Source organism: Haliotis cracherodii, unplaced genomic scaffold, assembly GCF_022045235.1.
Source record: "Haliotis cracherodii isolate W230 unplaced genomic scaffold, xgHalCrac1.p SCAF_15, whole genome shotgun sequence".
NCBI lineage: Eukaryota > Metazoa > Mollusca > Gastropoda > Lepetellida > Haliotidae > Haliotis > Haliotis cracherodii.
In genome coordinates, this window is record NW_027266270.1 from 17531504 (window position 1) to 17549182 (window position 17679).

At 42.8% G+C, this 17679-nt stretch overlaps 2 protein-coding genes and 1 pseudogene across 2 annotated transcripts; 1 reads left to right on the forward strand and 2 right to left on the reverse strand.

Annotated features, from left to right (window-relative positions):
* Positions 1-1954: 1954 nt before the first annotated feature.
* Positions 1955-2937, reverse strand: LOC139461558 (autotransporter adhesin BtaF-like). Its single transcript, XM_071243039.1, has 2 exons — positions 2916-2937; positions 1955-2433 (listed from the first exon to the last, which is right to left on the reverse strand). Exons 1-2 carry the CDS (start codon positions 2935-2937, stop codon positions 1955-1957), a joined length of 501 nt encoding a protein of 166 aa, XP_071099140.1.
* Positions 2938-3905: 968 nt separating this feature from the next.
* LOC139461559 (sulfotransferase 1B1-like) lies at positions 3906-8852 on the forward strand (annotated as a pseudogene).
* A 1932-nt stretch (positions 8853-10784) lies between these two features.
* LOC139461874 (lipopolysaccharide-induced tumor necrosis factor-alpha factor homolog) lies at positions 10785-17578 on the reverse strand. Its single transcript, XM_071243357.1, has 4 exons — positions 17513-17578; positions 15941-16388; positions 14443-14605; positions 10785-12739 (listed from the first exon to the last, which is right to left on the reverse strand). The coding sequence occupies exons 2-4, from the start codon at positions 16365-16367 to the stop codon at positions 12634-12636; spliced, it is 696 nt and encodes a 231-aa protein (XP_071099458.1). The 5' UTR covers positions 16368-16388; positions 17513-17578; the 3' UTR covers positions 10785-12633.
* Positions 17579-17679: the final 101 nt, after the last annotated feature.

Here is a 17679-nt window from a genome sequence, read left to right on the forward strand (position 1 = left end):
CTCCACCATACCAGATGACTGAATATGATCCATTCACCAATTTCCAACAATGTTCTTCCGGAGATCTAAATGCAGGTTTTGCAATATGAGCGTTCACTTCAGATTTTGTAGCAGTACACTCTGTGGAGGGGTAAAGGCACATGGATCGCAGCCTTTAAAGTTATCAAGTGGTCCTGATTTAGATCGAGGTGCATATTTGTCCTTGAAGATACAATACCGGGCCTTGTTGACATCTGAAATGTCACCTTTATTGTACATCATCCAAACTCAAAAGTGCTCGATAATGTTAACAACCCCCTCTGTGATTTCGTCTTGGCTTCCTAAGACTCACTGTCAAACCGTTGTCTGGTTCTTGTGAATGTTGACCCAGATGCAGCATACATTTGAGATTTTGATTACCCACAATCACATGGGCGCTAAAACAAATTGCTGAGTTATGCCTTTAATGCCATACTTTCAGGAAATGGTCAAGATACAATTTGTAAGAAATTGTTTTTCAATCAATTTTCTTCATGATCCCCCTTTCAAACCTTTTGGACCACTGATTCCAAAAAAACATAAAGTCCATGCTATCGCTTGGACTATAAAGTTAGTAACTGAGACAGGGGCCGGTCAGAGTCAATTATTTTTAGAGGTAGGGGAGGAGATATACACGGTACAACAACCATGGTACAGAAAATGGTGATAAGAGTCAGTCTATAATGACTAGTGGTGGTACATGCGGGTAAGAGGCAATATTAACATTAGAGACCGCCTCCGTGGTCTAGTGGTAGAGCGTCCGCCCGGAGAACGGAAGGTCCGGGGTTCGATCCCCGGCCGCGTCATGCCAAAAGACGCTAAATGATGGTACTTGTTGTTTCCCTGTCTGGCGCTCGGCATTAAGGGGCTAAAAGAAGGACTCGTCGGCTCGGAGTCAGTATACTGTGTCTGAAAGGGGTACTCATGTTAAACTGTGGCATGTGATAGCACGATAAATCGGCATCAGTCCGGACTATTACAAGCAGCCACACACACACACACTCACACACCATGCACGTCGCTATATAAGTGCAATATTCTTGGACGCGACGTTAAACCCAATTTCACCTCACCTCAATATTAACATTAGGTTTACTAAAGAAGACCCGATGGGAATAAGGAATATATTTCTCGCACAACTATCTCCACCCCACGGATGTAGAATGAAGGGTCCCCCAAAGTTCCTCTTGCTATTTGATTGACAGGAGGGAAATTCAAATTTGGATTTCATCTTTTTGGATTTATTCCACTATGTGTACCACTGTTTTTCGTGGTATGTATTCCTATCACCCTTGTGCATGGTCAAGCCAATTATTATCATGAAATATCAGATAGATTTCGAAATATTTCACAAATTGTATTTGAATGTTGCTCTGCTCTTAGCCCTAAGACAGTTGGTACCATAGTGAGAGCCAACCCCTCTTTTATTTAACGTTATTTGGCACACTCAATACTTTGCCCTCATTCCCAGTCCTACGTATTCTGACAGTTTTTTTGGGTTATAATTCCCCCAGCCAATATTTACACATAAACAAACATATAACGGTGAAAAATAACCTCGGACACAAGATGGTACAGTAGATGCACAGGACTCAAGGCTCCCATTTTTGGTGAAAATGCGACACAGTTTCTAATTGTGATGAAGATGAAGCGAATGGACTTGCCAAAACATTTGCCAAAATCGAAATTTAAACAAATGGAAAAAAATAGATTCAAATTCTGCCTTGCAATTTTTGTGTTCTTTACTACAAGAAAAGATGAAATGTCTAGCAATATTTATTGAGATTTTTAGTCCTGATTCACACGGAAGCCGACGCATGATAGTATGGAGTCGAACTTTGACATAAAGGAAAAATAAGTCGCTTTGGACAAGTTATTTTCGGGGGCACTTCATGGGGTCAAAAGACTAAGTTTAGATGTAAATTGTACTTCTATGTTAGAAGCCCACTGGCCCTGTGGTGTAGCCTATTGACCCTGTGTTGTAGGCTATTGACCCTGAGGTGTAGTCCACTGAACCTGTGGTGTAGCCTATTGGCCCTGTGTTGTAGGCTATTGACCCTGAGGTGTAGTCCACTGAACCTGTGGTGTAGCCTATTGGCCCTGTGTTGTAGCCTATTGCCCGTGTGGTGTAGTCTACTGACACTGTGGTGTAGCCTATTGACCCTGTGTTGTAGGCTATTGACCCTGAGGTGTAGTCCACTGAACCTGTGGTGTAGCCTATTGGCCCTGTGTTGTAGCCTATTGCCCGTGTGGTGTAGTCTACTGACACTGTGGTGTAGCCTATTGACCCTGTGTTGTAGCCTATTGCCCGTGTGGTGTAGTCTACTGACACTGTGGTGTAGCCTATTGACCCTCTGTTGTAGGCTATTGGCCGTGTGTTGTAGGCTATTGACCGTGTGGTGTAGCCTACTGACACTGTGTTGTAGCCAACTGACTGTGTTGTATCCTATTGACCCTGTGCTGTAGGCTATTGGCCGTGTGTTGTAGTCTACTGACACTGTGGTGTAGCCTATTGACCCTGTGTTGTAGGCTATTGGCCGTGTGTTGTAGGCTATTGACCGTGTGGTGTAGCCTACTGACACTGTGTTGTAGCCAACTGACTGTGTTGTAGCCTATTGACCCTGTGCTGTAGGCTATTGGCCGTGTGTTGTAGCCTATTGACCCTGTGCTGTAGGCTATTGGCTGTGTGTTGTAGGCTATTGACCATGTGTTATAGCTAGCCTATTGACCCTGTGTTGTAGGCTATTGACTGTGTGTTGTAGGCTATTGACTGTGTGTTGTAGGCTAGTGACCGTGTGGTGTAGCCTACTGACCCTGTGGTGTAGCCTATTGGCCCTGTGTTGTAGGCTATTATCCCTGTGTTGTAGGCTATTGACCCTGAGGTGTAGCCCACTGACCCTGTGGTGTAGCCAACTGCATTGTGTTGTAGCCTATTGACCGTGTGGTGTAGCCTACTGACACTGTGTTGTAGCCAACTGACTGTGTTGTAGGCTATTGACTGTGTGGTGTAGGCTATTGGCCCTTTGTTTTAGGCTATTGACCGTGTGGTGTAGCCTACTGACACTGTGTTGTAGCCAATTGACTCTGTGTTGTAGGCTATTGACTGTGTGGTGTAGCCTATTGACCGTGTGTTGTAGTCTACTGACACTGTGTTGTAGCCTATTGACCCTGTGTTGTAGGCTATTGACCGTGTGGTGTAGCCTACTATAACTGTGTTGTAGCCAATTGACCCTGTTTTTTAGGCTATTGACCGTGTGCAGTAGGCTATTGACTGTGTGCTGTAGGCTATTGACCGTGTGGTGTAGCCTACTGACACTGTGTTGTAGGCTATTGACCCTGTGTTGTAGGCTATTGACCCTGTGTTGTAGCCTCTTGATCTTTTGTCTTTGAACGACAGACAAACCAATGCTGGATCATATGACTTATATATAAAGCGTCAAAACTTATAAACGCACTGTGCTATCAAAATTTGGTGTTTGCCATTACTCAATCACTGATTATGAGCTCAGCATATCTTAAACATTCTGTGGTCAGTTTCATGTAGCAAAAGGATGCAGAATTACATGGATATGTTAAAATATATATGTTTCTTCCGAAAACAATATGAAGTTGTGAATAGGGTGTAGAACATTCATATGTGTAGCTTGAAGTTTGAATTTGCCAATGTCGTTGTAAGGATAAGCCAAGTGTTGGACAGCCCTTGCTGTGTCAGCTATTCTCTTGTCCACTGCATATACCTAACTGGCATATGTAAACAATGGCATGCACAACGGCTGGTACTCTCCCCCCCCCCCCCCCCCCCCCCCCCCCCCCCCCCATCTCCCACCCCCCAGTTAGTCCCCTATCCAATCTCTTATCTGATATAGTCACGCACAGAAGTGTCCAAGATGGCGGAGAGGGTCGTGAAGGACAAGAGCGGCAACATTATGACAGTGCTGGATGTAGACGGGATGTGGTATCCAAGGACATTCTGTGCGAAGACCCTGTCGAGCATCCAGCATGCTGCCCTCAGAGATGACGATATACTATTGTACGGGTATCCCAGATCAGGTTAGTGACGAAAAGAGATGAATACGCTGTTGGGAGAGTCGCTGCTACACCACTGCTCGTTTGTATTCTGCGTAAGTCTGTCAGTAAAGACTTTTGACCCTGTGTTGTAACCTTTTGACCCTGTGTTGTAACCTTTTCACCCCGGTTTGTAGCCTCTTGACCCTGTGTTGTAACCTTTTGACACCGTGGTGCCGTGTTGTAGCCTCTTGGTCCTGTGTTGTAACCTTTTGACCCTGTGTTGTAGCCTCTTGACCCTCTGTTGTAGCCTCTTGACCCCGTGTTGTAGCCTTTTGTCCTCTGTTGTAGGCTATTGACCTTGTGTTGTAGCCTCTTGACCCTGTGTTGTAGCCTGGTTGTACAGTTATACGTTTGTCTTTGTCGGTAGTGGAGGCGAAACATGTCTGTCTGGTAGTGTTCTTGTTGTGATGTTTCCATAATTTATATATTTTTGTGGAATGGAACGACAGACAAGCCGATGCTGGATTAGAGTTATTCTCTGAAATACACAGCGTCAAAACTTATAAACGCACTGTGCTATCAAAATTTAGTGTTTGTCATTACTTAATCACTGATTATGAGCTCAGCATATCTTAAACATTTTTTAGTCAGTTTCATTTAGCAAAAGGTTTGCGTAGTTACATGGATATGTTTGGATATATTTGGAAAATGTCTTCCGAAAACAATATGAAGTTGTGAATAGGGTGCAGAATATTCATATGTGCATCTGTAGTTTGTATTTGCGAATGTCGCTGTAAGGATAAGCCAAGTGTTGACCAGTCCGTGCTGTGTCACTCTTCTCTTAAACGCAGATTTCTGGTGTCTCACACCGTGATAGTGCTGGAATATTGGCAAAAGCTGCGTGAAATCATACTTGCTCGCTCGCATTAACACAGATTAATCTTCTGGTTGCCACATATGAAAGTCACGCGAGATAGCACAAGTAACCTCAGCTTAACCGAACAGCTGTTTCCTATCAATTTTGAATTCGTGTTAATTTCTTTTACAATGTCCTATTAAAACATGTCGGTAAGAACAATTCTTTGACGTTTATTATAATTATATACCTTTTGTATTGAGAGTGTGTGAATGCGTGAGTATGGTTTTACGCCGTTTTTAGCAATATTCCAGCAATATCACGGCAGAGGACACCAGAAATGGGCTTTACACGTTGTACCCATGTGGGGAATCGAACCCGGGTTTTCAGCGTGACGTGCGAACGCTTTAACCACTAGGCTACCCGACCGCCCCTTTGTATTGAGAAAAGAAGTTTACAAACCCTACTAAACGTCCACATCTGACAACAGGTCACCACTGGTTGTTTGAGATAGTCAACATGCTGGTGACAAGCACCGCTGACTACGTGCCCTTCACCTTGGAGAGCGGTGTCCTTGAACTACAATCCGACACATCCCTCTCCAAGAATACTCACAACCCACGTCCAAGCCCATCTCTTGCCCCGAGAACTACAACAGCGGAACGTAAAGACCGTGCACATAATCCGTGACCCCAAGGACGTGGCGGTGTCCTGGTTCTACTTCTACCACGCCTACCCCGAAGACAAGTATGAAGGCTCGTGGGACGACTGGCTGCATCTGTTTATAAGTGACAAATGTATGTAATTGGTGATTACAGTAAACTACGGTTATAACGAACTCAAAGGGACTACTAATTTTAGTTCGTTATAACCGTAGTTTGTTATAAGTACATATACAGCATGACTACAGCAAGTAGTCGGGACCAAAAAGTAAGTTCGTTATATCCGTCAGTTCGTTATAAGCGTGTTCGTTATAACCGTAGTTTACTATATATCAAGAAATACAAATTAGTTAAAGTTATCCCTCGAAACATTCCTTTGTCGGTAAAAAGCAAAATAGAAGTGAAAATAATACCAAATGTTACTGAAAATATGTGATGCCACCAGGTGTTCGCGAAAAAGGTAAAACCATTCTGTTGGTCAGACAAGCATCCATGTCCTTGACGTATCAGGAACATTAAGCAAGGCCACAGCCTATTAGAACAAGGATGGGGAGCGTGTACTTAAAATGCAACGATGCTAGCAACATACAGTGAGTGAATATGGTTTTTACGCCGCTTTTAGCAATATTGCAGCAATATCACGGCGGGGACACCAGAAATGGTCTTCACACAATGTACCGATGTCGGGAATCGAAGTGGGGTCTTCGGCGAGACGAGCGAACGCTTTAACCGCTTTAACCCGACCGCCCCTAGCAACATGCATGTATTTAGGGGAAGAATTTGCGTTTGTTTGCCTTACACTCATATATTATTTCATCGAATGATTAATTAGGGTTTTATATTCGTCTCCATGAACATACAAAAATGTTTTTCGTTGCAGTTATGTGGGGTACATGGTTTGATCACATTCGGTCATTTGAAAAAATGTGTGAATCACTGGACCCGAGTCTTCTTCACATTATATTTTATGAAGACCTAAAAAAGGTAAGTTTGACAACGGCAATATTTGTGGCTTAACATTCCTGGAAATTTCTGTAGTGAAGTTGGTAATGCTTTGTTTGTTTGTTGTTTAACGCAGCACTCAGTGATATTCCAGCTATATGACGGCGGTCTGTAAATAATCGAATCTGGACCAGACAATCCAGTGATTGAAATCATCAGCATCGATCCACGCAATTGAGACACGCTGTCATGCATCAACCAAGTCAGCAAAACGGACCATCCGATCCCGTTAGTCGCCTCTTACGACAAGCATAGTCGCCTTTTACAGGAAGCATGGGTTGCAGAAGACCTATTCTATCCCGGATCTTCACGGGTCTATTTATACGTTACATGCTGACATTTCTGTATATTATATATTTTCAACTATTATGCAATGTGTTACGTGTCGAGAAAGTTCTATACGGTGCGGGCCGGTCGGGTAGCTTAGTAGTTAAAGCGTTCGCTCTTCACGCCAAAGACCCGGGTTCGATTCCCGACATGGGTACAATATGTGAAGCCCATTTCTGGTGTCCCCCGCCGTGATATTGCTGGAATATTGCTAAAAGTGGCGTAAAATCAAACTCACTCACCCACTCTATACAGTGATGGGCTGGTCTAGCTGTTCTAGACGACTCCGGATAACACGTGGCTCCAAAAGCATCTAAATACAGTAACTTCCACATCACTACTTACATGTTCGTTTGACAGTACTACATTCCTGACAACTAATCATTTTTTAAAACACATAATTATGAACTTCTACTGAATCTTAACAGAAACAATGTAATACAATTACAACATTGTTTAACAATAAATTACACTGTCATATAACAAAAATGTAAACAATCTGTTACTAACGGTAAAATGAATGTGATATGCAATATGATTGGTTGAAAAACCTTGTCAGACGAGATTGTAATTCAAGTGAAAGGGAATGTGTGTTGCTATATTTAACTCCGTTGGTTCCAAATTATCGAATACTCAATAACACCAGAAAATCTGAAAACACCAAATGTTTATCTCCGAATCGGACTTTTCATTGCGTTTGCATACTTTTCTTTATAAGTATGTATTTTTTCTCAATTCCAAGTTTGACAAATTCGCATGGACGAAAAGCTAAGTAAACTGAAATAGGTACGGTAAATAACGTTTGTATTTTGTGAAAGGGTTCTCTTATCTTCAAATATTTCCTTGTGTAAATTTAACACATTGTTTTTGAAGAATACACAAGAAGAAGTACAGAAACTGGCACGGTTCCTGGAGACTGATGTATCAAACGACGTCTTGGAGGAAATTGTTCTGAAATCGGCGTTCAGTGAAATGAAGAGCGAGAAGGATAAAATAAATGGAATGGGAAGCCGGCCCAGTAAAGAAAAGGTTTGCATTCATTTGTTTCGGGATTCTAGCTTTCTTATTAAGTCGGGTTAAGGGGGGTCGGGTTGCCCAGTCGTCTATGACGCCGCAATTCGCTGTGCACGCCGCAACACCAGGGCCAACCGGGATGTCATAGGTTTCTGGCACGTCTAAGGGACGCAACTCTGCACAGCGAGAAGCAGCGTCTTAGACGACTTGACATCCCGTGCCCCACTGAGTATATAAATCACATGCCAAGAATAGAACAAAGTAACAAAAAATTCAGTGAGTGAGTGTGGTTTAACGCCACTTTTAGCAATATTCCCGCAATTTCACGACGGGGGACACCAGAAATAAACTTCACATATTGTACCCATGTCGGGAATCGAACCCGTGTCTTCGACGTTACGAGCGAAGGCTTTGACCACCTCTGTGTGTGTGTGTGGCTGCTTGTATAAGTGCCAATTTTATAGTGCTTAGTAAAAGGACAGTGAATAACGTTGAATCATGTAAATACTTATCATACATATTATACAATAACAAATCAATGTATATGTACAATACAGTCTTTAATTAAACTGCCAAAGCGTTAAGGTTCAGATGCTATTTAGGGAGCTAAAGTTGCCTAATGGTTAAAGCCGACACACGTCATGCCGGCCGGGGTTCGATTACCACCTGGGCATAATATGTGAAGCCGATTTATGTCCGCCGCCGTGATATTGCTGGAATATGGCTACAAGCGGCGTAAAACTATACTCACTCACTCACTCATTCACTCTGATGCTATTTATATGGACATTTCGTCATCCAACCAACTTCTACCTGCCAATCAAAGAAGTGTTTTTGATGTCTCTGCAGGTATTGTCGGGGATTGGCTGAACATGTTCACACCGTCCCAGAAGGAGATATTTCACGACATATACCGAGAAAGGATGCTTGGGTCTAGATTCCAGACGCGTTATGACAATCCTTGACTGTTTCATGATTGAATATATTTTTATCAGACCATATTGTTAGCGTTGCATGCAATATAGATGGTTTAGTTTCATATAAATACTATCCCCATGATCCGAGTTAGAATTGGTATTCACGTCTTAATGACTAACGAGATCGGGTGGTCAGGCTCGCTGACTTGGTTGATGCATGTCATTGTATCCCTCCCACTTGCGTACATCGATGCTCATGATGTTAGTCACCGGATTGTCTGGTCCAGACACGATTATTAACCTACCGCCGTCATACAGCTGGAATATTGCTGAGTGCGGCGTTAATCAACAAACAATCAAATAAATACTAGCTCCATGAAGATCCGAATTAAATTCGGTTTTCAGCAACCCGTTCTTGTCTTAACGACTAACGGGATCAATATCCCACTTGCGAAAATCGATGCTCATGATGTCAGTCCCTGGATTGTCTCGTCCATATCGCCATCAAACAGCTGGAATATTGAGTGCGGCGTTAAACAATAAACAAACAAACTACTACTACTACTACTACTAGTAAAGCATCACAGACTAACGTCAATTTTCATTAAAATTTGATTGTCACGATGCATGTACACCAAAGACGTAGTAAACATGAACAACACACATTAAGGATACGTGGCTGCGCCATTCATGAAAATATCAACGTTGTTAGGTCACTCAGTGCTATAGGCATATCAGTTGACACGGAAAAAAGCAAAATTAATGTTTAATTGCTTATGTCCAGCCGAACGTTGTGTCACAATAATGGCATTGAGGCAGAAATAGTTTTGGATATATAAAGGAAATGTTAAAAAATATACGATCTGTCCCTTCTAAGTCTTTGATGGGCAGTAGAAGATGGAAGAATGTAAAGGCGTGTAACAAGTATTGATAACAACTTCTTTATTGATTGTTTACAAAGATAACACCATAGCGTGGAAGCCAATGGGATTAATGTTGATTAACGTTATCTCTGTACATTACAATTAATCCCACCTTGTTTAAAAATACAAATATGCATAAATATCTAATAACTCACAAACGACAAGGCGAAAAAAGAAACGTTAAATCAATAAAGAAGTTATACATAAACAAATCGTGTCGTATTAAATTCATCAATTGGGGATAATTTCATCATTATCCCTGAAGATATTATTGGAACATGTAGGACAATCCGTGTCGTGGTCGGTTGGTTTGTTGTTAACGCCGCACTCAGCAATATTCCATCTATATGACGGCGGTCTGTAAATAATCGAGTCTGGACAAGTCAATCCAGTGATTGACATCATGAGCGTCTATCTACGCAATTGGGATCGATGACAGGCATTTACCAAGTCAGCGAGCCTCACCACCCGATTCCATTAGTCGCCTTTTACGACAAGCATGTAGTCGCCTTTTACGACAAGCTTGGGTTGTTGAAGACCTATTCTACCCCGGATCTTCACGGGTCCCGTGTCGTGAGATTTGAGAAGATACAAGGTTTGCACGTTCCTTAATGATATATAAGCAACGTATAGTATACACTTTCATTTACACGGACATGAATAAATTGACTTTAGCTGATGGACATTTGTGCTTATATATCTATAACAAAGCCGAGTCAGTCAGCAATCCTTAATTACAAATGACTGACACCGTCACAAAGGACGGATAGGTCAAGCTGTGATCGACCCTTAATTCTTGCCAACAGTGCGCCAACTGTGCTGGGCCCACTTGCACTCCCATACTTTAACATAGGCTTACGATAGTCTTAGCACTAGTGCAAGGGGGCCCTGGACGATGAGATCTTACTTTAATGATTTAACTTTTAACTTTATATTTCTTTATGCTTATGAATTATGTAAATCTGTGTGTACATTTTGTTAAAAGTAAAAGTAGCTGTATGGCCACATGTGTTAAAGACACACGTGCACGTTACGTTGATACTGATTGTTTGTACATTCTTATATGAAGGGGTCGGTGTACGGTTCTCGGGAGGAACAGTCTCATTAAAATCCGATCTTTGTTCTCGCTACCGCTAAACAAAGATCTGATATTATCCAATTACGGGTCACGTCAGACCGACCTTTCATCCGACCAATGAAAGCGTCGCTTACCAGATCATGAAAGTGACAGTCGGATTTTTTTTCTAATCATGCAACGTTAACACGGAGTATTCCGAACGACAGTTACGGCCCGTAACGACTGATTCCGTCAAAATGATCTTTCACTTCCAATAAACGTTTGAACGGAGGAGGCGTTACACAGGACGTGGGAAGCACTGCCATACAATCTCATCCATATATTAGACATTCCGGAATGTTCGTTTGTTCAGTTTTTTAAATTTTAATCGAGAACTGTGTCAACATATGTTTCAAGCGTAGTCTGAAATGGAAGTCGCCAGGTTGAAACGAGTGCCATAAAGCTCGAGAAAGCTGCTTTCTGATTGGCTGACGTCGACTTCTTGTTTGTCATTTCAGTGGTCGGTCAAAGTTCACAAAAGGTCGTTCTGACGTGACCAGTAATGGGATATCATCAGATCTTTGTTTTGCGGCAGCGAGAACTTAGATCCGTTATAATGAGATTGCGGGAGGAAGTGATAACATCAAGTTATTGCTTTATACAGCTAGACAGATATTTACAAGAATCACTGAGTGATAGGACAGCACATAGTGACAGTGGTTGTTGTGTTGGTGCCCCCTGCACTGAGCCCAACCCTTGCTGGGCAGAGTGAGTGAGTGACGAGCGAACGCTTTAACCACTAGGCTACCCGACCGCCCCCTTGCTAGGCTGAGGGAGAGACTTTCCTATCTTTTCGTCCCTGGACCAAGGCTTGTATATCCAAAGTCACGGATAAAGTTATAAATATAAACAAAAATAATAACGAGAAGAGACATAGTTGCACATCTGGTTCTTTATACAGCTAGACCATTTCTGGTGTCCCCCGCGGTGATGTTGCTGGAGTATTGTTTAAAGCGGTGTAAAACCATACTCACTCACTTATACATCTAGACAGATTTTTACAAGGTCAGCACATAGTGATAGTGGTTGTTGTGTTGGTTTCACTTGCACTGAGCCAAACCCTTGCTAGGCTAAGGGTGAGACCTCCCTATCCTTCGTCTAACTTAGGTTGGAGATATCACGTACGCTTTCCGACTGCAAGCGCATGTCGCACACGGCTTTCGTCTCTGGACCAAGGCTTATATATATAAGGTCAAGACGTAAACGAGGCAGCTGCACTTCTGGTTCATGGTGTCTGATAGTCTATGTATAATACAGTGGGAATGGACAATTAGGAGCAGCATCTTACAAATAATGGCAATCAAGTGATGCCGGACATGTCATGGCTACAGGGTAATTAGCCTTCGGAATTAAATGTTCATTCAGACAAAGGTTGTCTCAAATATGTCGACATGACAACTATTAAAGGTTGAATTATTATGTGAGAATTGCCTTTAACGTATACTGTGTTAACAAACAGAGAGGCAGAGCGGATTTTGATATTTTGGACCCTCCCTTCTAAAAATGCTAGATCCGCCCTTGCCAATATCCCACTGTCCTGGTCTTACATTCTCAGTCAAGACCGACGAGGAGGTTTTTACCCTTTACATATTGCCGATAATCTGAGCGCTCATTGGTCAGAACCAGGGTGTGTCTTGATTGGTTGGTAAAATATAGTGACGTCACAACAAAGTATGCATTGGCGTTTATGGAGGGTGCTCGTTAAAACAAACCCATGAACAATTAACGATGGATTAAACAGGATTGTTCCCATTACGTCGATGTCTGGATAGCACTACCCCCTTTTGAACTATCTTCGGTAGGCACCCAATTGGTTCTTGCAGTTTGGACACTGGTGGATGACGTCTTTGGTGCTGTCCACACAGAAAGGAATCAGGCAGCATCCAGCCCAGCATCTGAAATAGTGGAATACAAGGTGTTTATGTTGTCAAGCCTTGATTTATTCAAGTCTATTTATGGCCAACATTTTGTAAACATAAACAACACTTATGTTCACATAACTAAAGTAATGTTTGTTTGTTGTTTAACGCCGCACTCAGCAATAATCCAGCAATATGACGGCGGTCAAGACTGGGCCAGACATTGCCGTGACTGACACCATGAGCATCACATGGGATACGATGACATGCACCAACCAAGTCAAAGAGCCTGACCCCCTGATCCCGTTAGTCGCCTCTTGTGACAAACACCCATGATTTTCGTAAAAAGATTAAAAGCAATAAATAAAAACCCCGTCATACCATTTTGTCATGTGTTACATGTGATACATCAGTGAAATGTAATATTTGCTCTAGTACAACTGTGGGCTGTTCTCATTTTACCTTCTACCATATGTTTTTTCGGGTGGACAATTGATTTGCCTTTGCGTGTGTTTGTGAAGGGCGACAGTGATGAAACCAGGTATTTATGCATAAAAAGAGGGTTTGGGTGATCCTGGCACAGTCAGGCTCATTATCAGCTCTACACGCAGCCCAGACAGCGAATGGGACTTCTCCCAGGAAGCGCTGCCTAGTCAAACCCACCCAGAACCTTTCGGAGAATGTGAAGACTCCCCAACAGTGCAGCCTTCTGCATTACCCAGATTGTCAGAAGGACTGTATTCCTGGTAGCAAACCCGGGTACTCTTCCAATGTCAGTCAACAGATTGGGAAGTACCAAACCTAAGGCACCGAGAACAGTGGGGAGTCGGACAACTTGGTACTTGGGATGCAAGCGTGACATTTCGAAAGTGAGGTCCGCATATTTGCCATATTATTCCTCAATCTTGTCAACGACATAGTGTCAAAAGTGACAGAAAATTCAATGATATAAATGATTTCATTGGATTTATGAAACAAAACAAGATCAGGTTTGTTGGCCTGGATACGTCTAAGACAAAGGATTTTGTATTTATCATTTTCCATGACACCCTCCACATATTCCGGGTCGTACCATGGATGGACCTCTGTGTCAAAAACACAGGCACGGCGAAGACGGTAATAAAATGATCGAGCAACTCCATCATGACGCTTAAGATACTGTGTCTGTGCCAAAGCTGGGCATCCACTGACAATGTGTTGGACAGTCACATTAAATTAATTGACCCGTGAAGATTCCGGGGTAGAATAGGTCTTCAGCAACTCATACTTGCTGTAAAAGGCGACAAACGGGATCGGGTGGTCAGATTCGCTGACTTGGTTGATACATGTCATCGATCCCAATTGCGTGGATCGATGTTTATGATATTAATCAATGGTCCAGACTCGATTATTTACAGACCGCCGTCATGTAGCTGGAATATTGCTGAGTGCGGCGTTAAACCACAAACCAACCAACCAACCATTAAATTAATTACATAATCTGCATTTCATATTCACATTTTGATGGAAAATCACAAATATTGACGGTTTCCAATAGGAAGTGACTGGTCCTGAGCAGCAAACAGAAATTCTTCTGGGTTTTTTTCAGGCCAGTCGACTTTATCCAAGCGAAAGACTCTGCAGGGTTGCTGATGCAGTGGTCGAGTCTGGGCCGATTTGATATGGCACTTCGCTTGGTTCACACTCATTAAGATTATGATTATTATGATTATTTTTATTATTATTATAAGCAACCTTACCCGAGAAGGCAAATGATGCATGCTGCTGCCCAGGTGCAAGTGCCGACTTGGTGGGTCGTGGAGGTGACAACTTGTGCATGACAATAGGGACATTGTACTCGCGCCTCATTCGGGCCCATGTGACCTGAATACATCATCGTGGACGGCTGGGTCACCACCACGGCTGTAGAACAGTAGGAATGTCGTTTAGCAACAAGGAATTAATAACAGAAATTATTGTGTTCTAAATGAATTAAGACCATGGTTCCTTTGTCTATAATCTTGTATCAACTAGCAAATCATCTTCCAACAGCTCCTCACAGCGATAGCCTGTTGGTGGAGCTCTTTACTATCGCTGCCCATTCTTGCTGGTAACGGAAAGGGGCAAGTGGTGATGAATGATCGCTGCCACCAGTCAAAGCTCCCTACTGTGATGTGTTATCACAACCATGTTTGGAATTGAACTCGCAACCGATTGACCTAACGGTCACTTTACAAACAAGTGATGACTGCCGTGACGCCGAATACTCTTACCCCAGGTAATTTTATTTCTTTGTTCGTCAGTTTGCATTTCTACTTCGTTTCAACTATCATGTAATTGGTAAAGTAAGAATTGAGGGGAAGAAGGCTGAATTTCCGTTTGTCTGAAATCTCGAACTGATATGTTTAAACGAACAAAAAGGTAAATTCTTCTGGGAAATCGTAAACCTTTTCAAAACTCGCTATGATGGATTTTCCAAGGACATAAACAAAACTATATATAATCGTGACTACATTTGGGGTTAGAGGGCAAATTTCAAGATTCTTGTAATGGCCGCTCACACACTGGTGGCAGCGATGTTACCGAGTGTGTAACGAAGGTGTCACGCGCTGGGAAGGAGCTTGTATCTTCTCCATTCGTGACCAACTCGTGTTATTCCGGGACAAGCTGAATAGCGACCCGTGCCCCTCTCATGGCCATTTTTGCGACCGGGTTCCGTCTTAGCGAAAACAGGCATTATATATATTTCAGATGCAATTTAAAGCACATCGGGACGTGCGGAATTATACGGTATGCTTGAATACATTTAACTCTGTCTTGGGTATATTTTTAGATGCCAGACATATGTAAAATCAAACAATATTTCTGAGTGATTCTTTGACGAAGATTTTGAAATCATACGCGCATTCTGATTGGTTTGTCGTATTTTCGCACATAACATTCATCGATAGGGGGGACGAGTCTTCCTGCAGGTTACGGAAAGAGGCGAGTGGTGACGAATGGTATCCTCCCGAGGCAAGGGAATTAACTTACTGTAAAAGTAGTTAATATAGTAGTCAGTTAACTCCCTTGCGTCGGGAAGATGATTTGTCCTTTGAGGAATAATTCTCATTTAATGTCGAGGTGCGGGCAATGTACTTGTCTCCGGTGATGAATTGTGTTTTTGTTCTTATGTCAGGAAAATCACCAGATTGCACCGGATCATATCTGTGTTTTAGTTACATGGTGTTAAAAGACCCGAGTATCTATTCTACTTACTTGTTCGTCCGTATGAAGATGGACCAGGGTTGTACCCGGACTGTGGGTACGCTGGTTGAGCAGGAGGGTACCCGGACTGTGGGTACGCTGGTGGGGCAGGAGGGTTCCCGGACTGTGGGTACGCTGGTGGGGCAGGAGGGTTCCCGGACTGTGGGTACGCTGGTGGGGCAGGAGGGTACCCGGACTGTGGGTACGCTGGTGGGGCAGGGGGGTTCCCGGACTGTGGGTACGCTGGTGGGGCAGGAGGGTTCCCGGACTGTGGGTACGCTGGTGGGGCAGGGGGGTTCCCGGACTGTGGGTACGCTGGTGGGGCAGGGGGGTTCCCGGACTGTGGGTACGCTGGTGGGGCAGGAGGGTATGCTACTTGGGGCTGGGAGGAGGCATCCCAGTAGCCAGGTGGATCCCCAGGGGCCTTGACAGACGCCATGCTTGCTTAATTTGCAGTTGTCTGTAAAATAAACATATTAAATAATGATATACTTGCTTCTGTTCGGCTATTAGTGCTTCTGCTGTACTACTACTACTACTACCACTACTACTACTACCACTACTACTACTACTACTACTACTACCACTAGAGGGAGAGAGAGAGAGAGAGAGAGAGAGAGAGAGAGAGAGAGATTCGAACCCATGATATCTCATACTGTCAGCTAAAACAGGAAATAGCTGATCATCATATCGCTAATATGCACTTTCCAGTAAACACTATTTACGAAAAACGGAAAGTTGTAGGAAAAAAACATGCGCAACAATGTTATGTTCTCAGATGAAAATTCAGTGTGGCTATATCCAAACAGCATGACAATGTGGACCAAAGGTACAGTAAAACCAATTTACCAGCATCCAAATGACGGGTTGGTATTCCAGCAAGACAATGATCCAAAACATAGAGCTAAGCATTCTCAGGAATGTTTTAACGAGCAAATTGTTACACTCCTTTGATAACCCAGCTACAGTCCGCAACTGAACTCAGTTGATACTATTTGGGTAATCATGAAGGACAGTATCAATACAAACATGAAAAGTAGAGGTGTTGATATATTGGGACAGTATGACTCATGTTTTTTTTTAACTTCCTTGACAGGCAGCATGCCTCGTCGCTTTGAAGCATGTATTAGCAAAAGAAGTGGCCTGACCAAATATTGAATAGTTTGCTGTTTTGTAGCTTTAGGTAAGCAGTATTTGTTGGACAAACTTATCTCTTGGTATATGACTTCATAAATCTATAATTTACAATGTTCTCATTCTCAATAATTTCTGGTCAACGTATAGTTCCAGCATAAAGTGTGATTTATGGTATGTTATTTCACTCGCGTGAGATAAGGATGTATATTTTCGGATAAATACAGTATATTTCTTCACTTAATCCATGATAAATTAAAGTATATCTCATATGAACACGAAAGAAAACCATGGCAGATCGAAGGAAGACCTACAACAGTACCACAATAATTCGTGACTGTGTTTTGTTTGTTTGTTTGTTATGTTTAACGCCGCAATCAGAAAAAAATCAGATTATGACGACTGCGTGACTGTGAGTTTACAAACATCTAAGAGATTATTTCAACATACCTCCACAGGTTCCGGCCAATTACAACACTACCGCGTCATTAACGCGACATCAACACGGCGTGTAGCCAGGTAAAAGCAAGGGTACACACAAGACACACACACGACACAAGCTGACGTCACAGGCGATCTATTGACGCCCAAGGCGAGCCAGTTCAATCGTTCTTAAA

Excerpts from the sequence above, each read along its gene's own strand:
- LOC139461558 (XM_071243039.1), bottom strand. The coding sequence starts at position 2,937 with ATGCAGTTGGCTACACCACAGG. Across the intron at positions 2,434-2,915 it reads GCAGTTGGCTACACCACAGG|TGTCAGTAGGCTACACCACA; the intron begins GTCAGTGGGCTA and ends GCTACAACACAG.
- LOC139461874 (XM_071243357.1), bottom strand. The coding sequence starts at position 16,367 with ATGGCGTCTGTCAAGGCCCCTGGGGATCCACCTGGCTACTGGGATGCC. Across the intron at positions 14,606-15,940 it reads ATCTTCATACGGACGAACAA|CCGTGGTGGTGACCCAGCCG; the intron begins GTAAGTAGAATA and ends ACTGTTCTACAG. Across the intron at positions 12,740-14,442 it reads TGCATCATTTGCCTTCTCGG|ATGCTGGGCTGGATGCTGCC; the intron begins GTAAGGTTGCTT and ends CCACTATTTCAG.